Source organism: Dichomitus squalens (genome assembly GCF_000275845.1).
Source record: "Dichomitus squalens LYAD-421 SS1 unplaced genomic scaffold DICSQscaffold_4, whole genome shotgun sequence".
Lineage (NCBI taxonomy): Eukaryota > Fungi > Basidiomycota > Agaricomycetes > Polyporales > Polyporaceae > Dichomitus > Dichomitus squalens.
The window spans coordinates 660,398-675,697 of NW_006766886.1; the positions used below are offsets into that span (position 1 = coordinate 660,398).

The 15,300-nt window shown below is 57.2% G+C and overlaps 6 protein-coding genes and 1 non-coding gene across 7 annotated transcripts; 5 read left to right on the top strand and 2 right to left on the bottom strand.

Annotated features, from left to right (window-relative positions):
* The first annotated feature begins 702 nt into the window (after window positions 1-702).
* DICSQDRAFT_80275 (peroxisomal acyl-CoA-dehydrogenase) lies at window positions 703-3,072 on the top strand. Its single transcript, XM_007362397.1, has 10 exons — window positions 703-856; window positions 919-939; window positions 992-1,082; window positions 1,163-1,368; window positions 1,423-1,541; window positions 1,597-1,684; window positions 1,740-2,053; window positions 2,106-2,517; window positions 2,584-2,736; window positions 2,795-3,072. Exons 1-10 carry the CDS (start codon window positions 809-811, stop codon window positions 2,903-2,905), a joined length of 1,563 nt encoding a protein of 520 aa, XP_007362459.1. The 5' UTR covers window positions 703-808; the 3' UTR covers window positions 2,906-3,072.
* A 234-nt stretch (window positions 3,073-3,306) lies between these two features.
* On the top strand, window positions 3,307-6,006 carry DICSQDRAFT_52883 (uncharacterized protein; the record flags this gene model as incomplete). Its single annotated transcript, XM_007362398.1, has 9 exons — window positions 3,307-4,066; window positions 4,131-4,268; window positions 4,327-4,732; window positions 4,785-4,816; window positions 4,872-4,951; window positions 5,010-5,026; window positions 5,077-5,293; window positions 5,372-5,809; window positions 5,863-6,006. The coding sequence occupies 9 exons, from the start codon at window positions 3,307-3,309 to the stop codon at window positions 6,004-6,006; spliced, it is 2,232 nt and encodes a 743-aa protein (XP_007362460.1).
* A 183-nt stretch (window positions 6,007-6,189) lies between these two features.
* Window positions 6,190-7,938, bottom strand: DICSQDRAFT_144417 (Actin/actin-like protein; the record flags this gene model as incomplete). Its single annotated transcript, XM_007362399.1, has 8 exons — window positions 6,190-6,325; window positions 6,382-6,425; window positions 6,479-6,604; window positions 6,666-6,821; window positions 6,881-7,345; window positions 7,451-7,733; window positions 7,803-7,829; window positions 7,883-7,938. The coding sequence occupies 8 exons, from the start codon at window positions 7,936-7,938 to the stop codon at window positions 6,190-6,192; spliced, it is 1,293 nt and encodes a 430-aa protein (XP_007362461.1).
* A 101-nt stretch (window positions 7,939-8,039) lies between these two features.
* DICSQDRAFT_t37 lies at window positions 8,040-8,132 on the top strand. Its single transcript has one exon. It is a non-coding gene; the product is annotated as a tRNA-Val (tRNA).
* A 137-nt stretch (window positions 8,133-8,269) lies between these two features.
* On the bottom strand, window positions 8,270-10,352 carry DICSQDRAFT_99935 (uncharacterized protein). The gene is made up of 9 exons (XM_007362400.1): window positions 10,066-10,352; window positions 9,951-10,013; window positions 9,515-9,895; window positions 9,209-9,449; window positions 9,074-9,152; window positions 8,879-9,005; window positions 8,615-8,807; window positions 8,389-8,552; window positions 8,270-8,330 (listed from the first exon to the last, which is right to left on the bottom strand). Exons 1-9 carry the CDS (start codon window positions 10,267-10,269, stop codon window positions 8,274-8,276), a joined length of 1,509 nt encoding a protein of 502 aa, XP_007362462.1. The 5' UTR covers window positions 10,270-10,352; the 3' UTR covers window positions 8,270-8,273.
* A 1,698-nt stretch (window positions 10,353-12,050) lies between these two features.
* On the top strand, window positions 12,051-12,744 carry DICSQDRAFT_124865 (uncharacterized protein; the record flags this gene model as incomplete). The annotated part of the gene is made up of 3 exons (XM_007362401.1): window positions 12,051-12,336; window positions 12,400-12,465; window positions 12,527-12,744. 3 exons carry the CDS (start codon window positions 12,051-12,053, stop codon window positions 12,742-12,744), a joined length of 570 nt encoding a protein of 189 aa, XP_007362463.1.
* A 555-nt stretch (window positions 12,745-13,299) lies between these two features.
* DICSQDRAFT_14731 (uncharacterized protein) lies at window positions 13,300-13,991 on the top strand (the record flags this gene model as incomplete). Its single annotated transcript, XM_007362402.1, has 3 exons — window positions 13,300-13,552; window positions 13,609-13,877; window positions 13,956-13,991. Coding segments are annotated over 3 exons (558 nt in total), but the record flags the coding sequence as incomplete, so codon positions are not given.
* Window positions 13,992-15,300: the final 1,309 nt, after the last annotated feature.

Consider the following 15,300-nt stretch of genomic DNA (forward strand, 5'->3'; position numbering starts at 1 on the left):
TTACTATCCATATTGTCCCGTCCATCGAAATCTCTCTTCCAAATTTCACAATGTTCTCGGACCCTCAATTTGTTTGACGATCAGCTACTGCTTCTATTTCCACAGTAACTCGCATTTTTCCTTACAGTACGTTCTACAGACGTACTCGCCCGCTCGCGAGGCTGCGTAACACAAGCGCGCTCCCAGCGAACGGGTTTAAGCCCCTCAGCGTCATCTTTTTTGGCACAGCATCGTCCCTTTCTTTTCAGCTCATCGAAGGCTTTTGGTGGTCTCAGTCACAGCTAGCTCCCTCCGGAGTGGGTATACGTACAGTACAAGCAGCTTGTTCCAGCATATCTGCGCTGGGCGCCCTAGTGCTTACGACTCGGTGTTATTTATCAAAAGTATCTCACTGGCCTCATACATCCAGCCGTGCCCCGGCGTATGCGTGTTCCGTGTGTGCGAGATCCCGTCGATCGCGACCAGCACGAAATCGCTCGACCGCCGTTGGCTGCCTCGAGGAGGGCCGGGGTACGGGGGAAGATCGGCGCTGCGCTTACAATGGGCGTCTACTCAATCTGGGGAAATGATAGGCGCCAGTAGATTTCACATGGCGGTGAGGCACTGGCGTTCAGCGGCCTGTGGCTCGGGGAGCTGCTGCCGGGCCCCCGCCCCCAGATCAAGCATTCTTTCTGCCGGAACCCATCTGTCCCCCGACCGCTCGTGATTGTTGCGGGTGCAGTTCCCCCATATATTTGCGTACCCCGCTTTTTTCTTGACGACCACTCTCTGTTCCCCGCACTCAGTACGTGACGAATCCTGAGCAGCTATGGCATCTAAGGAGTTGAAGAAGTTCACGCGTGAGGAGGTCGAGAAGGTATGTAGTCCTATCCTGACCTCTATGCGAGAGTGCGGGACTCACTGGTGATGTGTTGACAGCACAACACGGAGGACAGCCTGGTGAGTCTCATTCCGACGTTCTCCTCGTTCGCCATGCTCAAGACGACAACAGTGGATCATCATTGACGGACGTGTGTTCGACGTGACCCGCTTCCAGAAGCTCCACCCGGGAGGGCCGACTGTGTTCTTCGACGAGGGCATCCGTACGTATATACCTCTCAGGCTTTGATGCGCAACACAGGCTTATATCTGTCATGCTTCCTCTCTTTTCTGCCGCATATAGCCGGCGGGGATGCGACCGAGGCCTTCTTCGGTCTGCACCGCTATGACGTCCTCGAGAAGCCCCAGTACCAGCGGCTGCAAATTGGCGTGATTGAGGGCGAGGAGCCGGTGGTACAGAGCAGTCGCATACCCGGCAAGGTCAGCAAGGTGCCGTACGGCGAGCCGTCGTGGCTCTCGGATGGCTACCACAATCCCTACTACAAGGAGGTTCGTCGTCCGTCTTCACGGTGGGAGCCTACCATCTGATGCACAACACTACAGAGCCACAGGAAGCTGCAGAAAGCAGTCCGCCAGTTTGTGGATGAATATATATATCCCGACGCTCAGGAGCGCGAGCTGGATGGCAAACGCCCCTCGCAGAGCGTGCTCGATAAGATGGCGTATGTAATTCAGTCCGTGGTCTCCCAGGCTGCTCACAGCTCACTCATATTATAGTGAGCATGAGTTGCATGCTATGCGTTTGGGTCCTGGCAAGCACTTGCAGGGTCGTACGCTCTTCGGCGGTATTGTCAAGCCCGAAGAGGTAAGTTAATCTTTGCTTAGGGTATCGCGGCCTTGGCTAATAAGACAAATGACAGTTCGACTACTTCCATGAGCTCGTCATCACTCAAGAGCTCGCTCGTTGCGGCGCTCGCGGATACGGCGACGGTCTCTTGGGAGGATGCGTGATTGGCCTGCCACCCGTGCTGAACTTCGGTTCGCCTGAGCTGAAGGCTCGTATCGTGCCCGAGGTGCTGAGCGGGAAGAAGTTTATCTGCTTGGCGGTTTCCGAGGCGTTCGCGGGCTCCGACGTGTTTGGTCTTCAGACAACTGCGACGAAGACCGAGGACGGCAAGCACTGGATCGTCACGGGTACCAAGAAGTGGATCACAAACGGAGTGTTCGCCGACTAGTACGTGATTCCGACCATCTGAGGCGTGCTCTTAAGCTGACGTTCCGTGAAGCTTCACGGTCGGTTGCAGGACCGACGACGGCTTCACCGTGATCCTCGTCGAGCGCCAGGAGGGCGTCACGACGAAGCCCATCAAGACCTCGTACTCGCCCACCGCCGGCACCGCGTACATCGTCTTCGACAAGGTCAAGGTGCCCGTCGAGAACACGCTCGGCCAGGAGGGCGGCGGCATCTTCGTTATGCTCTCCAACTTCAACCACGAGCGGTGGGTCATGTGTTGCGCGTCCGCGCGCAGCCAGCGGGCAATCGTCGAGGAGTGCATGAAGTGGGTGAACCAGCGCAAGGCGTTCGGCAAGCCGCTGCACTCGCTCGCGGTCATCAGGAATAAGCTCGCGGGCATGATCCAGAGGTCGGAGTCGGTGCAGAACTGGTTGGAGAACATCACGTACCAGATGTGCAACATGGTCAGTGGTCCCGACGTTTGCTGCTGGTGAAGGTATCGTGGATGCTGACAGATGTCGCGCATATAGTCGTACAAGGAGCAGGCGCAGAAGCTCGCTGGGCCGATCGCATTCCTCAAGTCGTACAGTACGCACTCGGCACAGATCACCGCTCAGGACGCTGTCCAGATCTTCGGCGGTCGTGGTATCACCCAGAGCGGCATGGGTCGCTTCATCGAGCACGTAAGTAGCCCACCCCCAGTCATCGATAATCACGTGCTGAATGTATTGTGTGATTCAGTACCAACGCACTGTTGCCTTCGACGCGCTGCTTGGTGGGGCGGAGGATGTTCTTTCCGACCTCGGCGTCCGTCAGGCGATGCGGTCGATGCCCAAGGACACTAAGCTGTGATCGATACGTGGGCATTGCACACCGTGCTTGATACCTGGAATCGAGACGGTGGTTTCCTGCATATACCGGTAACGCGCATTGTATTACTAGTAGCACGTTCCTGCATCACGCCGTAGATGTGCATGTACCTATCTTTCTTTATCCCTAATGTTGTTGTTGAATTGCCGGGCTACTTTGTGGAATGGATTGTTGAGTTGTGCAGACGCCAGCAATTGCTACTTACTTACGCCGGTGGTGTGCACGGGATACGCTTACGAGTCGATCATGTCTGCGATGACGGAGCGCATCCGTGACCGCCCCGCGCGGTGAGAAATCCTGTCTGCGGCTTACTGACCTCTTGTCTGGTCTCCTCAAAACACTACTGCATGCCGTTGCGAGCGACGTTCGCGACCCTCAGAACCATGTCGCACACTTCCACTCCAGCACAAGCATCTGCGAGTGCCGTCAAGCGCGTCCCGATCTCAGGCCTCCCGCTCCCGCCCCCACCGCACTCGCTCATCCACGCGCTCACCCCAGACCCGTACACGCCCACCCCCGCCGAATGGCACAACATCCGCGCGGAAAAGCCCAGCCTGCAGCGCCGCGCACGGCTGCTCACGCCCTCCGCGCACTTCTCCTACGTCGCCCCGTGCCCGCTGCCCTTCCCGTTCCGTGTGGAGTACCCCGAGGAGGCGGAGGAGCCGCAGGAGGGCGAGGACGCGGAGGCGCAGGGCAAGGCGCAGGTCGCGGCCGTCGAGCGGTGGCTCGTCGAGCGGGAGGCGCTGCGCGAGGTGCCGGGGGCGGCGAAGGAGGGGCAGGGGAGGCTGAGGAAGTATGTTGCGGAGAAGAGGGACGAGGAGAGGGTGCTGATTGGGCTGGCGGAGACGGGCTTGAGGGATTGTGTGCCGCACTTGGACGTCGGGGACGCGTTTGAGCTCTTGAAGGCGCCCTCGCTCACCGTCCCGGCTGGGCAGGGCGCGGGCGGTAGCGCGGGGGAGCGTGCGAGTGCGGAGGCGGTCGCGGCGCGCCAGGAGCTCGTCGATGTACTGAGCGGAAACGCGATACTCGTGAATGGGGAGGGCGAGGTCGGAGAGCAGTGGGCACCCTGGTCGCTGAGGTATAGCGGGCACCAGTTTGGGAACTGGGCGGGGCAGCTTGGCGATGGCCGCGCTATCTCTCTGCGTGAGTGCTCTGCACCCTATCTACCCGGTCACCACATATTCATACCATATAATTCACTGCGCAGTCGCTACGCCCCATCCTGACGACCCCCGAACGACCTACGAACTTCAGCTGAAGGGCGCGGGACGCACGCCGTTCTCCCGCATGGCGGACGGCTTGGCCGTCCTACGCTCGTCCATCCGCGAGTTTCTGTGCTCAGAAGGTACGTCTGCTCTCAAAGATCATCGCGAGCCCCTGCTGACTATACCCCCGTACGACAGCCATGCACGCGCTGGGCATCTCGACGACGCGCTCCCTCTCCCTCATCCACCTCCCGAAGCTCCCCGTCGAGCGCGAGCGCATCGAGTCCGCCTGCGTCCTCACGCGCGTCGCGCCCTCCTTCATCCGCATCGGCTCGTTCGAGGCCCTGAACCCCCCCGCGCAGATGTACTTCCTCGGGGGCGGGCAGCAAGCGGCCGACCTCGACGCGCTCCGCGTCCTCGGCGAATGGGTCGCACGCCACGTACTCGCCCTTCCCGACGTGAAGTGGCGCGGGGACGAGGGCGCAGAGGGTCCGGGAGATGCGTGGGGCACGAAGCTCGTGCTGGAAGTCGCGCGGAGGAACGCGAAGATGGTCGCGGGATGGCAGGCGTATGGGTTCATGCACGGCGTGATCAACACCGACAAGTGCGTGTCCTCGTCGTGTGCGGCCAGTAGCGTGCTCATGCTTGTCCTGCAGCGTCTCTATCCTGGGGCTGACCATCGACTATGGTGAGTCTGACAGGGTCGTCGACGTAGCGGCGGCTGATGCGCGTTCGCTGGGCAGGTCCGTACGCCTTCATGGACGTGTTCGACCCGTGGCATATTTGCAACCACAGCGACCAAGAAGGTCGATATGCTTACAAGGTATTTCGCGAACTTGCTCTACGATTCAACTTTGGTACTGACCATTCGCCTTGAACAGTACCAGCCCGCTATGATGTAAGTGTTGAGACGTCTCCCGAATTCGTGGGCCTGACCTGTTCGCATAGTATATATGCACTACGGGCTTTACTCAACGCCCTCGCGCCGCTCATCGGAGCCGAAGACGAGCTAGGCGGAAAGGCCGTGTCGCCCGGCTGGGCAGACGACGCCTCCAAGGACCAAGCGAAGGAATGGAGCAAGAGGGGCACCGAGCTCGTGAAGGACGAGATGGAGCGCGTGATGGAAGAGGCTTGCGCAGTCGAGTACGGCCGCCTCATGCACAGGGTACGGCCCCGTTTGTTTTCCTCTTTCTTGCACGCGATGCGGCCACGTCTCGACTAAGGGCTTACTATTTCTATACAGCGACTGGGCCTGCGGCGCATCGACAAGGACGACGAGTCGAAGTTCGCCCGCCCGCTGCTCTCTCTTATGGAAGACCACAGCCTCGACTTCCACCGCACCTTCCGCCGATTGTGCTTCTTCACGCCGTCGGTCGTGGCGTCAGAAGAGAGCCTCAAGGCGTTCATCGACAGCCTGCTCGAGCTTTCGTCGGAGCCGGAGAGGCTGGACCGCATACGCGGGCACAGCGACTGGTCCGAGTGGCTCCGGAAGTACGCGGCGCGCATCGAGAGCGAGCGCGACCACTGGGACGGGGAGGGTGACGTCGACGCGGCGAGGGAGAGGGAGGCGAAGAGCGCCAACCCGCGTTTCGTGCTCAGGCAGTGGTTGCTGGAGGAAGTCATCAAGAAGGTCGAGACTGACACGGAGAGTGGGAAACGGGTGCTTGGGAAGGTCCTCCATGTGAGTGTCCTTGGCTACAACCAGATTCGGGTGGACGTTCATCGTGTCATCAGATGGCTTGCAACCCGTACGAGCCGTGGGGCGCAGAAGGCGTCGAGGATGAAAGTGGCCTGGATGCCGAGACCAAGGAGGAAAGGAGGTATTGCGGTATGGGGGAGCGGAAGCTACTTGGTTTCCAGTGCAGTTGCTCCAGCTAGATGCGCCTACCAGTCATATTCATCATGCCCTTGTGGACCACGGCCCTGTCAGACACGATCATCTTGTCTAAACGTGCAGATAGTCCGTGCAGGTGTGATTCCGTAGCCCGTGCCCAGGCGCGAGCAGCGTACAGTACATTTACATTTCGTTCCAAACCATCGCGACGTACATCCCATTTGCCTCTACGTTGCGCTGCCAAAGATTTGGTACCGCCTGCAAATACTGGGGCCAATCTCGTCGTACTGCGCCTTCGTGTGGCAAAACGAGTAGAACTCCGGCAGCGACGCCATGAGAGATCCACCGAACCATACAGCGTACCTACAAGAAATGATCAGTAAACATACCGCTATCATATAATCGGACGATCGATATACCGTTGACGCTTGTGGGAAATGACCTCAACCTCGACACCCGACGACTATTTCGCGATGAGTCAGTCAATTGGTGCCTGAGTTCAAGAGATACACATACCCGGAGCTGGCTGCCAGAGGCTTGTGCGTTCACTTCTAGACGACGATCAACGATTTGCTTCAGGTCACGCTTGAGACGCTGCCCGAAGTGCTGGAACATCGTGGAACCTCCCGACAAGACGATGTTCTATGGGAGCGTTGTATAACGTCAAAGAGAAGATCAAGGAGACCATTGCACGAAGGCTGACTTTGTAAAGTCCTCGACGGACATCAATGGGAGACTGCTGGATGACACCATCGACTATCTCAGGGAGGGGCGTAAGGAACTCGGAAGAGTTGATCTCGGGGTTGAAGAAGATCTCGGGGGCAAGGAACCGCTCGTATCCAACGTCAATCTCATATTTCTGGTGCAGCAATTCGTCAGGTCTGAGGGAGCGCTCCGTGCCGTCCGGTTTCGACGTACCCGTCCCGTCACGGTATGCTCGCCCTCGTACCGCGCAAAGTACTTGTACGGCTCCTGATCGTACTTCCTGAACTCCTTCACGATGTCCTGGCACACATAGCTGTACTGCTCCTTGACCTTGCCCGCGACCTTGAGCTGGTCCTCGGGCGGGACGTTCGCCATTTCGCCGCGCTCGCGCATGAGGTTGAGCACGAACTGGGTGATATCGCGGCCGGCGATGGGGATGTGCTTGATCGCGCTCCCGATCACATAGCCCTCGGCGCAGGGAATGACGTGGGTGACGCCATCGCCCGAGTCGATGACAGTGCCGGTGAGGGTGCGGTCGGTGACGCGGTTGGAGGACCAGGAGGCGGCCAGGGCGAGGACGGCCTGGACGGCAATGTAGAGCCCCTTGATGTTGAAGGACTCGAAGAATATCTCGGCTGTCTGCTCGCGGTTCTCTGGCGGGTTCAGCGGGGGCTCGGTCTGCGTGCGCGTTACGACGACGTAGGGGTAGTGTCAGAAGGGACACGAGGCATCGGGACGATCTGAAGTTAGACGGCCACTGCGCGCGCAGGCTGAGTAACGCACCAGAAGGAAGTAGTGGTCCTCGGGCTCTGCACGAAGGTACTTGAAGATCGTCTGCTCCCAGTATCTCTCCATGTAGTCCCAGTTCTCAATCTGGCCATGACGGATAGGATAGTTGATGCCATAGCCGGGCGTTTGTGCGTTGGCGAGGGCCTCATCGCCAATGAAGAAGTCTAGGTCCTCGACCCCGCGCTTGGACGCGAGATGACCGGGTTTGGAGGGAACGGAAGGTCCACGAGAGGCTTGCGAAGCCGGGCCGCGAGTGGCTATCGCGGTCGGGAAGACGCTGCATTACAAGAGAAGCAGATGAGACCTAGAACTATGCTCGAGGACGTGTGAGGTTCGATGCACTCACAATGAGGGATCGGAGTTGCCGGCGAAGCTGGTAGATGGTCAGTACTAATAACAAATAGGGGTCAGCGACGCAGCACATACCCAACTTTAGAGAAACCTGTTCCATTATCGCAAATGATGGGTGCTAGGAGAGACATGGTTGTGTGCGATGAACGTCGGACGCGACCGCGGACAGTGGGCCAAGTCCCCGAGAGTTGCAGTGTCTGGCCGTCACTCTGGCAGAGGCAGGTCCATATATGGGTCGGTGGCGTAGTTGGTTATCGCATCTGTCTAACATCACGACTCAGAATGCGTGCACAGAAGGTCCTCAGTTCGAACCTGGGCCGACTCATGTCTTTTTTCTCCTGCCGCTGCCTATACCGTCTTACATATTGTCCTCCATCTACCACCAACTTCGATGTAGCGTCAAGTGGTATAAAACGAGGGCCTCATGCCAGTATCAGATAGCTTCAGGTATATAAGTATGCTCATATCATAGACTCTGGCTAGCACCGACGCCGATATCTACTCCCATCGTACGCTGCTTTGCCTAGAGCGACCCCCGTCAGTGCTTTCTGTCATCAGCCACAAACCAAGGGGACACTTACCTCCTCGATGATATCGACGTCGATTAATGGGAGCATCTCGAGCGGCTCGCCGTTCCAGGTCGAGATCATCCAGCGGTTCGGCAGATTCTCGACGTACAAACAAAAGTCCTCCGGGATGTACTGCCCGTGTTCGGCCTGGAATTCCTGGCGCAATATTCGCTCCTCTGCATCAAACGTGTATATTCGAATGGCGTTCTCGTCAATTGGTAGAATATGGGGCACGGACCTTCGGCCATGGCGTCTAGCTGCGCGGTCATGGTCGCGATGATGCGCTGCGCGGCCTCGCGGTACCGCTGGCGCCGCGCGAGCTCGAGAACGAGCTTGCCGTACGCGTATTGGTACGAGGTGTACTTGTGGTGCAGCTCCTCAAGCGGCTGGAGCTGCGCGTGCAGATAGGAGATGTGTTCGATGCTCTCGGTCTACGGCAACGAAGGCAATAAATAGACGTTCAGGGTATGCGTTCGGGGATATTGCAGCGAGCGAGACGCACCTCGACGGTCTGCTGGCGTTCGAGCATCTCGGTCATGATGTCACCTAGTTCATCGAGGTCTCGGAGCGTATTCCGGTGAGCCTTCAGGTGTTCTTGCGCAGATTCCTTCGCGGTTAGGAGCTGTTGGCTGGGATGGTGTGAGTTTCCTTTGTGACGGATGGGCTGATGGGCTGAGGAGCAAGAAGCTTCACTGACTGCCATTCGTCGATTGTCTTCACGCCCTCCTCCAGCTCCGTAATGATGACCGGCAATGCGTCGGCATCTTCGTTCATACCTTGTATAATGCGCAAGGTCAGTGAAAGCTGTCGTGATGAAACAGGACTACGGTACCTTGCACGTCTTCCTCGCTGAATTCTTCCCCAGCCTCAAAGTCATGCAGCGCATTCGACATGTTGTCGTAATGGTGCGCCAAAGACTCCAGCTGCTCCGCCATCTTGGCCGAGGTTCCCTCCTGCGAAGCGAAGATCGCGTCAAAGGACGGCAGCGGCACCTCGACGGGGACCATGTCCTTGATGGCTCCAATCGTCTTGGACAGCGATTCTGGGTAGTCAGACGTCGTCGCAAGGATGTCCTGGTAGATGTAAATTTATTGCGATGAGCAAAGGACAGAAGTGTAGCAGTACGACGGCAACGCACGTCAAGCTCCAGCCTGTCCTTCTCGATCGTGTCCAGCAAGTCCTCTATCGCCCGCTCGTTCACGAAGTCCCGCAACGTCTTCCACTTGCGCCGGTCCTCTCTCCGGCTCTTCTTCTCCTTCTCATGCCTCCTGACCACCGGGGATCGGTTGCGGATGGTGTCTGTTGGACTCGAACTCGGGGGCGGGGGAGGACCGAAGGGCGTAGTATCGTCTTCCGGGTGACGTTCCTCGTCGCGCTCATCGTCCGAGTTGTTCTGGCTCCCGAAGGGCGAAGAGTCGGAGGAGACGGTGTGGAAGTCGGGCGGGACGGACTGGGTGCCGAGAGACTCGAGGACGGCGTCGAGCGCGTCGGTGCGTTGATTGCGGATGTTGTCCCACTCCTACGTGCCCTAAGTAAGTCGGAATATGCGCCTTACATTCAGACGATGGGCATACCTTGACTTGCCTCTCCAGCTCCGTGCGCTTCTGCTCAATGCTCTTCGCGACTTGAGCAGCAAGCTGGCGCACGTCTTAGCGGTAGCGTTCGCGTTTGACACCAACGTGGACTCACCTTGAGCTGGTCGAGTACTGCTTCCGACATCCATCTGACCTGTGCGTCCAGCGCAAGAACATCCACTGCTGTCTGTGCAGAAGCTGAGGAAATCGTGCTTGCGCGAGTGCATAGTTGCTGGCCTTGCAGCAGCGCCTTCTTCGCGTGCAACACAAGGGAAACAATGTGTGGCTGCTCGGGGTCTGCGGGTGGAGATTGGGACATACTGAAGCCGAATGCGCAAAAGCACAGCAACAAGTGGTCCTGCAGACAGACAACTTCCAAGCGACACAGAGCAAAGGGGAAAGCGTTGCCCACAGGAGAACTGGATAGATTAGCACTGAGCAGCAACACTCGGACGATGATCGGCGCACTCTGCTGCCTGCTGAAGAGCGCTGAAGCATGGTCGGCAACCACCGGGCCGCTGGTCCGACATGCGATGGATGTCGGGTGTAGACAGACTGTCGTCATCTCTGGAGTACTTCTCTGTACATCTTATATTTCTTCAACTATTTGAACACGCTTGCACTCAGACTCAGCTATCGTGACCGTATTGGGTTCCCTTGAGCTTTTTCTCACTGCAGTCCTAGCTAGTCAACTCCATCTCACCTCTCAACTCGTTGGTGATGATGGCCACCAAGAGTATCTTCCGAATCACAGCTACGCGACTTGCCATGTCGCCCCGCAAGCAGCCTGTCCTGGCGTTCTACAGAGGCTTTCCGGGGACGAACGGGAGCTCCCAATCAGAGGAAGAGGTGAGCATGTTATCCTTGGCGCGCACAGAATCGTCCTTCAGCCGCGTGTTACATGCAGGCTACGTCCCGAGAAGCGAAAAGTTCCAAAGACTCAGAGGAAGCATCCTCACGTCTCTCCGAGCCGGCGGGTGCCACTGATCCCGCAGAGGCCCAGCAGAAAATGTCGGTGGCGGAAAGGGATGCCGACCTCATGAATCGCTGGCGGGAGCGTCAGGGCTCCTTGGCGAATGCCGAGCTCGAGAACGGTCAAGTTGATTCAGGCTACCGCCGAAATGTGGTACGCCGATTCCGTGCCTTTTCTGCGACTACTAAGCGCAGAATTACCCATAGAAAGCGAATATATTCCGCTACATCTGATGTGTACGGTGTATCATCTTGTACTTTTATTATGAGATACGTGAAGTTGGTTCCTTTCGCAATGTCTCCTCATCGCGCTTCACGAGTTGGATTTGCATGAGCCGCAAAGTTGGTGTGCGGCCCAGGCTCGCGTGCTTGCCGGGGAATCCTCCTGCTTCGATTGCAATCTCGACTACAAACAGTGCTAGAGCACTCCGGCTCGAGGACTGACAAGGCTCGCATCCTCCTAGATCGCCGTTATGTTTTCCGCGTAATATCGAATTTGACGTGAGTCTTTGCTATCAGTTGCGGAGTAGCTTCCAGTAGTCTCCTTTCGAACCCGTCGCAAGGGACTAACAACTGCCCTATAGACTTCGGGCCCGCAGCTTGGTGACTAACAGCAGGAGAAGTGGGGAATCAGCCCTACGGTAAGTCTGTGCCCCTCACACGTCGTGTGGTCTGATTTCGTCATTGCTGCTGCATGGATGTATAAGCTGCGATGATTGGAAAAGAAAGGTGGCTGTCAATCGTCGCGTCGTGGGCAGGGGTATTACTGCAGCGCCAGTGCAAATGGGCCTAGAATGCTGTCTCAGTCTGACCCAGCGGTATGTAGTCGTGGCGGAGCCGTTCGTAACGCGGGACGCAAAGTCGGCCTGAGACCTTCCCCCGCGACTGCAACGCGACGGTCTGCGCCTCGTCAAGGCGCGGACCTCTCCATGCATGGACCAGTCACTACGGATGTTGGACTTTGCCAAATGTTCGACACTCGAAGTCCCGCACCCTCTACCCCCTCCCCTGCGGGTATATAAGGCCCGCGATGTCGACCGTTCAACCCCATCAAACAAACACTCCTTCCACACACAAAAACTTCAACGCACATAACATCACCACCCCCAATACACACACATCATTAACATGCAGTTCTTTGCCCTTATCGCCGCTGCCTTGGCCACTGTCGCTATCGCCGCCCCCGCTGATCAGGGCTGCCAGCTCGACCAGACTGGCAAGCACGACGAAGGCTTGCATTCCAGCAAGTCTGGCAATTCGACCGGCAAGCACGACCAAGGGTCTCAGTCCAGCAACTCTGGCAACTCGACCGGCCAGAGTGAGAAGGTCCAGGTGGGCTACACGCTCGACCTGAACAACAACACCACTCTCGGCTCGCTCTCGTGCTCGAGCGTCTTTGACCAGAAGTACCCTGGTAAGTCCGCTCTTCGTCTGCGTCCCATAGAAGTGGCCATAATGACGACCCGTCCACGTGCAGAATACAAGAACTACACGCTCGGTCAGCTCCCTGTCGCTCCCTTCTTCGCCGAGGTCCCTGGAGCCAGTACGTCCCATCTCTCCGCGTACTGATCTGGCGAACGACGCTCACGTCCTTGTCCACGCAGCCTACGGCTCGTCGAAGTGCGGCTCGTGCTGGGAGATCCAGTACAACAATAAGACGCCGGTGTACGTGCTCGGCGTCGACGACGCGTCGATCTTCCAGCTCAGCAAGGCCGGCTTCAAGAAGCTCGCGGGGAAGAAAGGCCTCGAAAAGGGCAGCGTCAGCGCGCAGGCGGTCGAGGTCTCGCCCACATACTGCGGGCTCCAGTCGTCCAAGCAGTGATTGCCGCGTTCTGACGCGGTAGGCATTGTGAGCGCGGCTGGCTGTCTTGGGGCGCGAACGCGATGTCGTTCTTATATACCACTTTATAATACCTGGTGTATTATATCAATACGTGAATCTTTCGTCCTTTTGCCTTGGAACGAAACCGCGTGCATCTCGGCTGGGTATGAGGTGGCATCGATGAATGAGTGCCTGATGGGAGAGTATATGAGGTATCACCCCTCCTGCCTCCTGATAGTTTGGCCCAACAAGGGCTGTCTTCGAATCATATCCCTTACTTCCACGGTTGAGTACTACTTGTCATACCTTCCTTGTGTCCTACCCCTGAGGTGACTGAGTTGCATGATCAACCCTAGTCGCTCGACGGTCGTTCTAAGTGACCATTCGACCGATCTTTGGCGGCACGCCACGTGCACGTGCCGCTGGGACAATGGCCCGGGACCGTTATGAGTTCAAAACACGGTTCTCCTTCGTCCACCATCCAGCTTCCCATACCCGAACTGTCTGTCCTCTTCGGTCTCCTATATAACATGAAAAAGCGCTCCTCTAGGAGGCCTTTGTACCGGTTACGAACTCACAGACGCACTGCGGAGATATCTCGAAGTAGGCCACGGCAGAAACCATGCGGAAGAGCTGTCTAACGCTATCGCCGAGGATGCTACTTTGGGTGGGATCGACTGCGATGTTTACCCACAAGTCCTCGCCTCGGACCGAGAAGTGTCATTCGTAATGTCGTACCAGCAAGATTTCAGCATCGTGCGTAGAGCGGCACCAGCAGAAATCAGAAAGGCATTGGAGATCCCGCACAGTGAGTACCTCACCCTCAAGCTTTCCTAACATATGCCGACGCCCTCTCTCGCGCAGTGTATGATAACGGCCAACCCGCGCCCGGTCCTAACGACTTCTTGTTCATCCCAACCGGAGCGTACACTCGCGAGCAATACGATTCTGGCGCTCTCAGTTTTCCGTCCGAAGCCGACCGGAAAGCAATTCAGTCGTTCATCGACACTGCGAACAGTTTGTTGCCAGACGTGGTACGGGACGAGGCTAGCTTGAAGCTCGAAGACATGCGGTATGAGATTCATCACCTGCAAGCCCTCATGATGCCTCCATACAACCTTTCCGAGCGTGAGGTTTGTGATTGTGTGCTGTCTCACGACATTTCGGTGTAGCTTTGAAATAATGAACTGACCCGCATCTCGTTCGTGCAGGAGCTGCTGCCTCCCCGGCATTTGCTGCCTTTGATCAAACCTTTGATCAGAACCTCTGATCAGAACCTCGTAGCGAGTAACTTGAGTCTAGCGCAGCACTGCCGTTATACCAGAGCACGGACCTTCTCTGAATCATCTTTGGTGAACAAAAAACGTGCACCCTGCCGCGCTCGATGCTTTACCACCCTCGGTTCGCTCTCTTGCGCGAGCGTCTTGAGCCAGAAGTACCCTGGTAAGATCTCTGTTCCTATGCCAGGAACACGGCACTTAATGACACTCGACCCGTGCACGCAGACTTCGATGGCTATACGTTCGGCCAGCTACCCAGCTCGCACCTTTCTTCGGCGAAGTGCCCGGTGCCAGTGCGTATCATCTTCTCTGACCTGTCCCCTGTGACGGGGCTGACTCGTTCATCGCAGCCGGTGGTTCGCCAAGGTGAGGCTCGTGCTGGAAGGTGCAATACGATGACCAAGCCCCACTCTGCATGGTCGCCGCCGTAGACAACGCGGCGATCTTCCAGCTAGGTAAGGACGGGTTCACGCAGTTCGCTGGCCAGCAGGGGTTCGACCAAGGCATTGTCGACGCCACGGTAGTCGAAGTGTCGCCTGAGCAATGTGGTCTCCCCCCGCCCAAGTAGTCAGATCGATGAGCAGCGCGACGCGAGGCTGCAGGTAACCTTCGCGGTGTGTACTCCGCGTTCACTTCTGTTGGGTAGCCATATCGCTACCTTGGAATCGTGCTGTCGGTGCCTTGCCTACATCAGTCTGTCATTTACTTGCTTGTAATGCTCAGTGCAGTGCACCTACTATTCACGCGCACCAATGTTTAGTGCGGAGTATTCATTCATCTGCCTTTATATTTTCCCCAGCCTGGGCTGTCTACAACTTCTCTCGAGACCGTTACATCTTTCGTCTGTCCTTTATGATGAAAATGATAGAAAGGCTGCCCACGTCGAAGTGACACAATGCAAGATACCAACTATGTATGCCTCTTGGCATTCTGCAGTGTATGAGTGATACGAATAATGTTCTCGACGATTCATGATGCATGCCGCCATGCAGACGAGCACTAAGTCGTAGGTAGCGCCTCAGACCTCAATGGAATGCCAGCGACAAATTCAAATTGGAGGCGGTGCGCTTCTATCATCTACACCCGATTCCAAATCATCTCTGCAGAGAAGACCGCGTTCGGGCACGCGCGCTGCCTGCAGACGCAACAGGGCGTCGGCGTCAACACCTAGTGTGCCACCTACCGCATTCTCGCAAGCCCGGGCGTCCGGAACTGCCTTGTGGTGTTGCATATCATTTCGAATGAGCGCGAGGGCGTGTCTACATAAAGACGGACC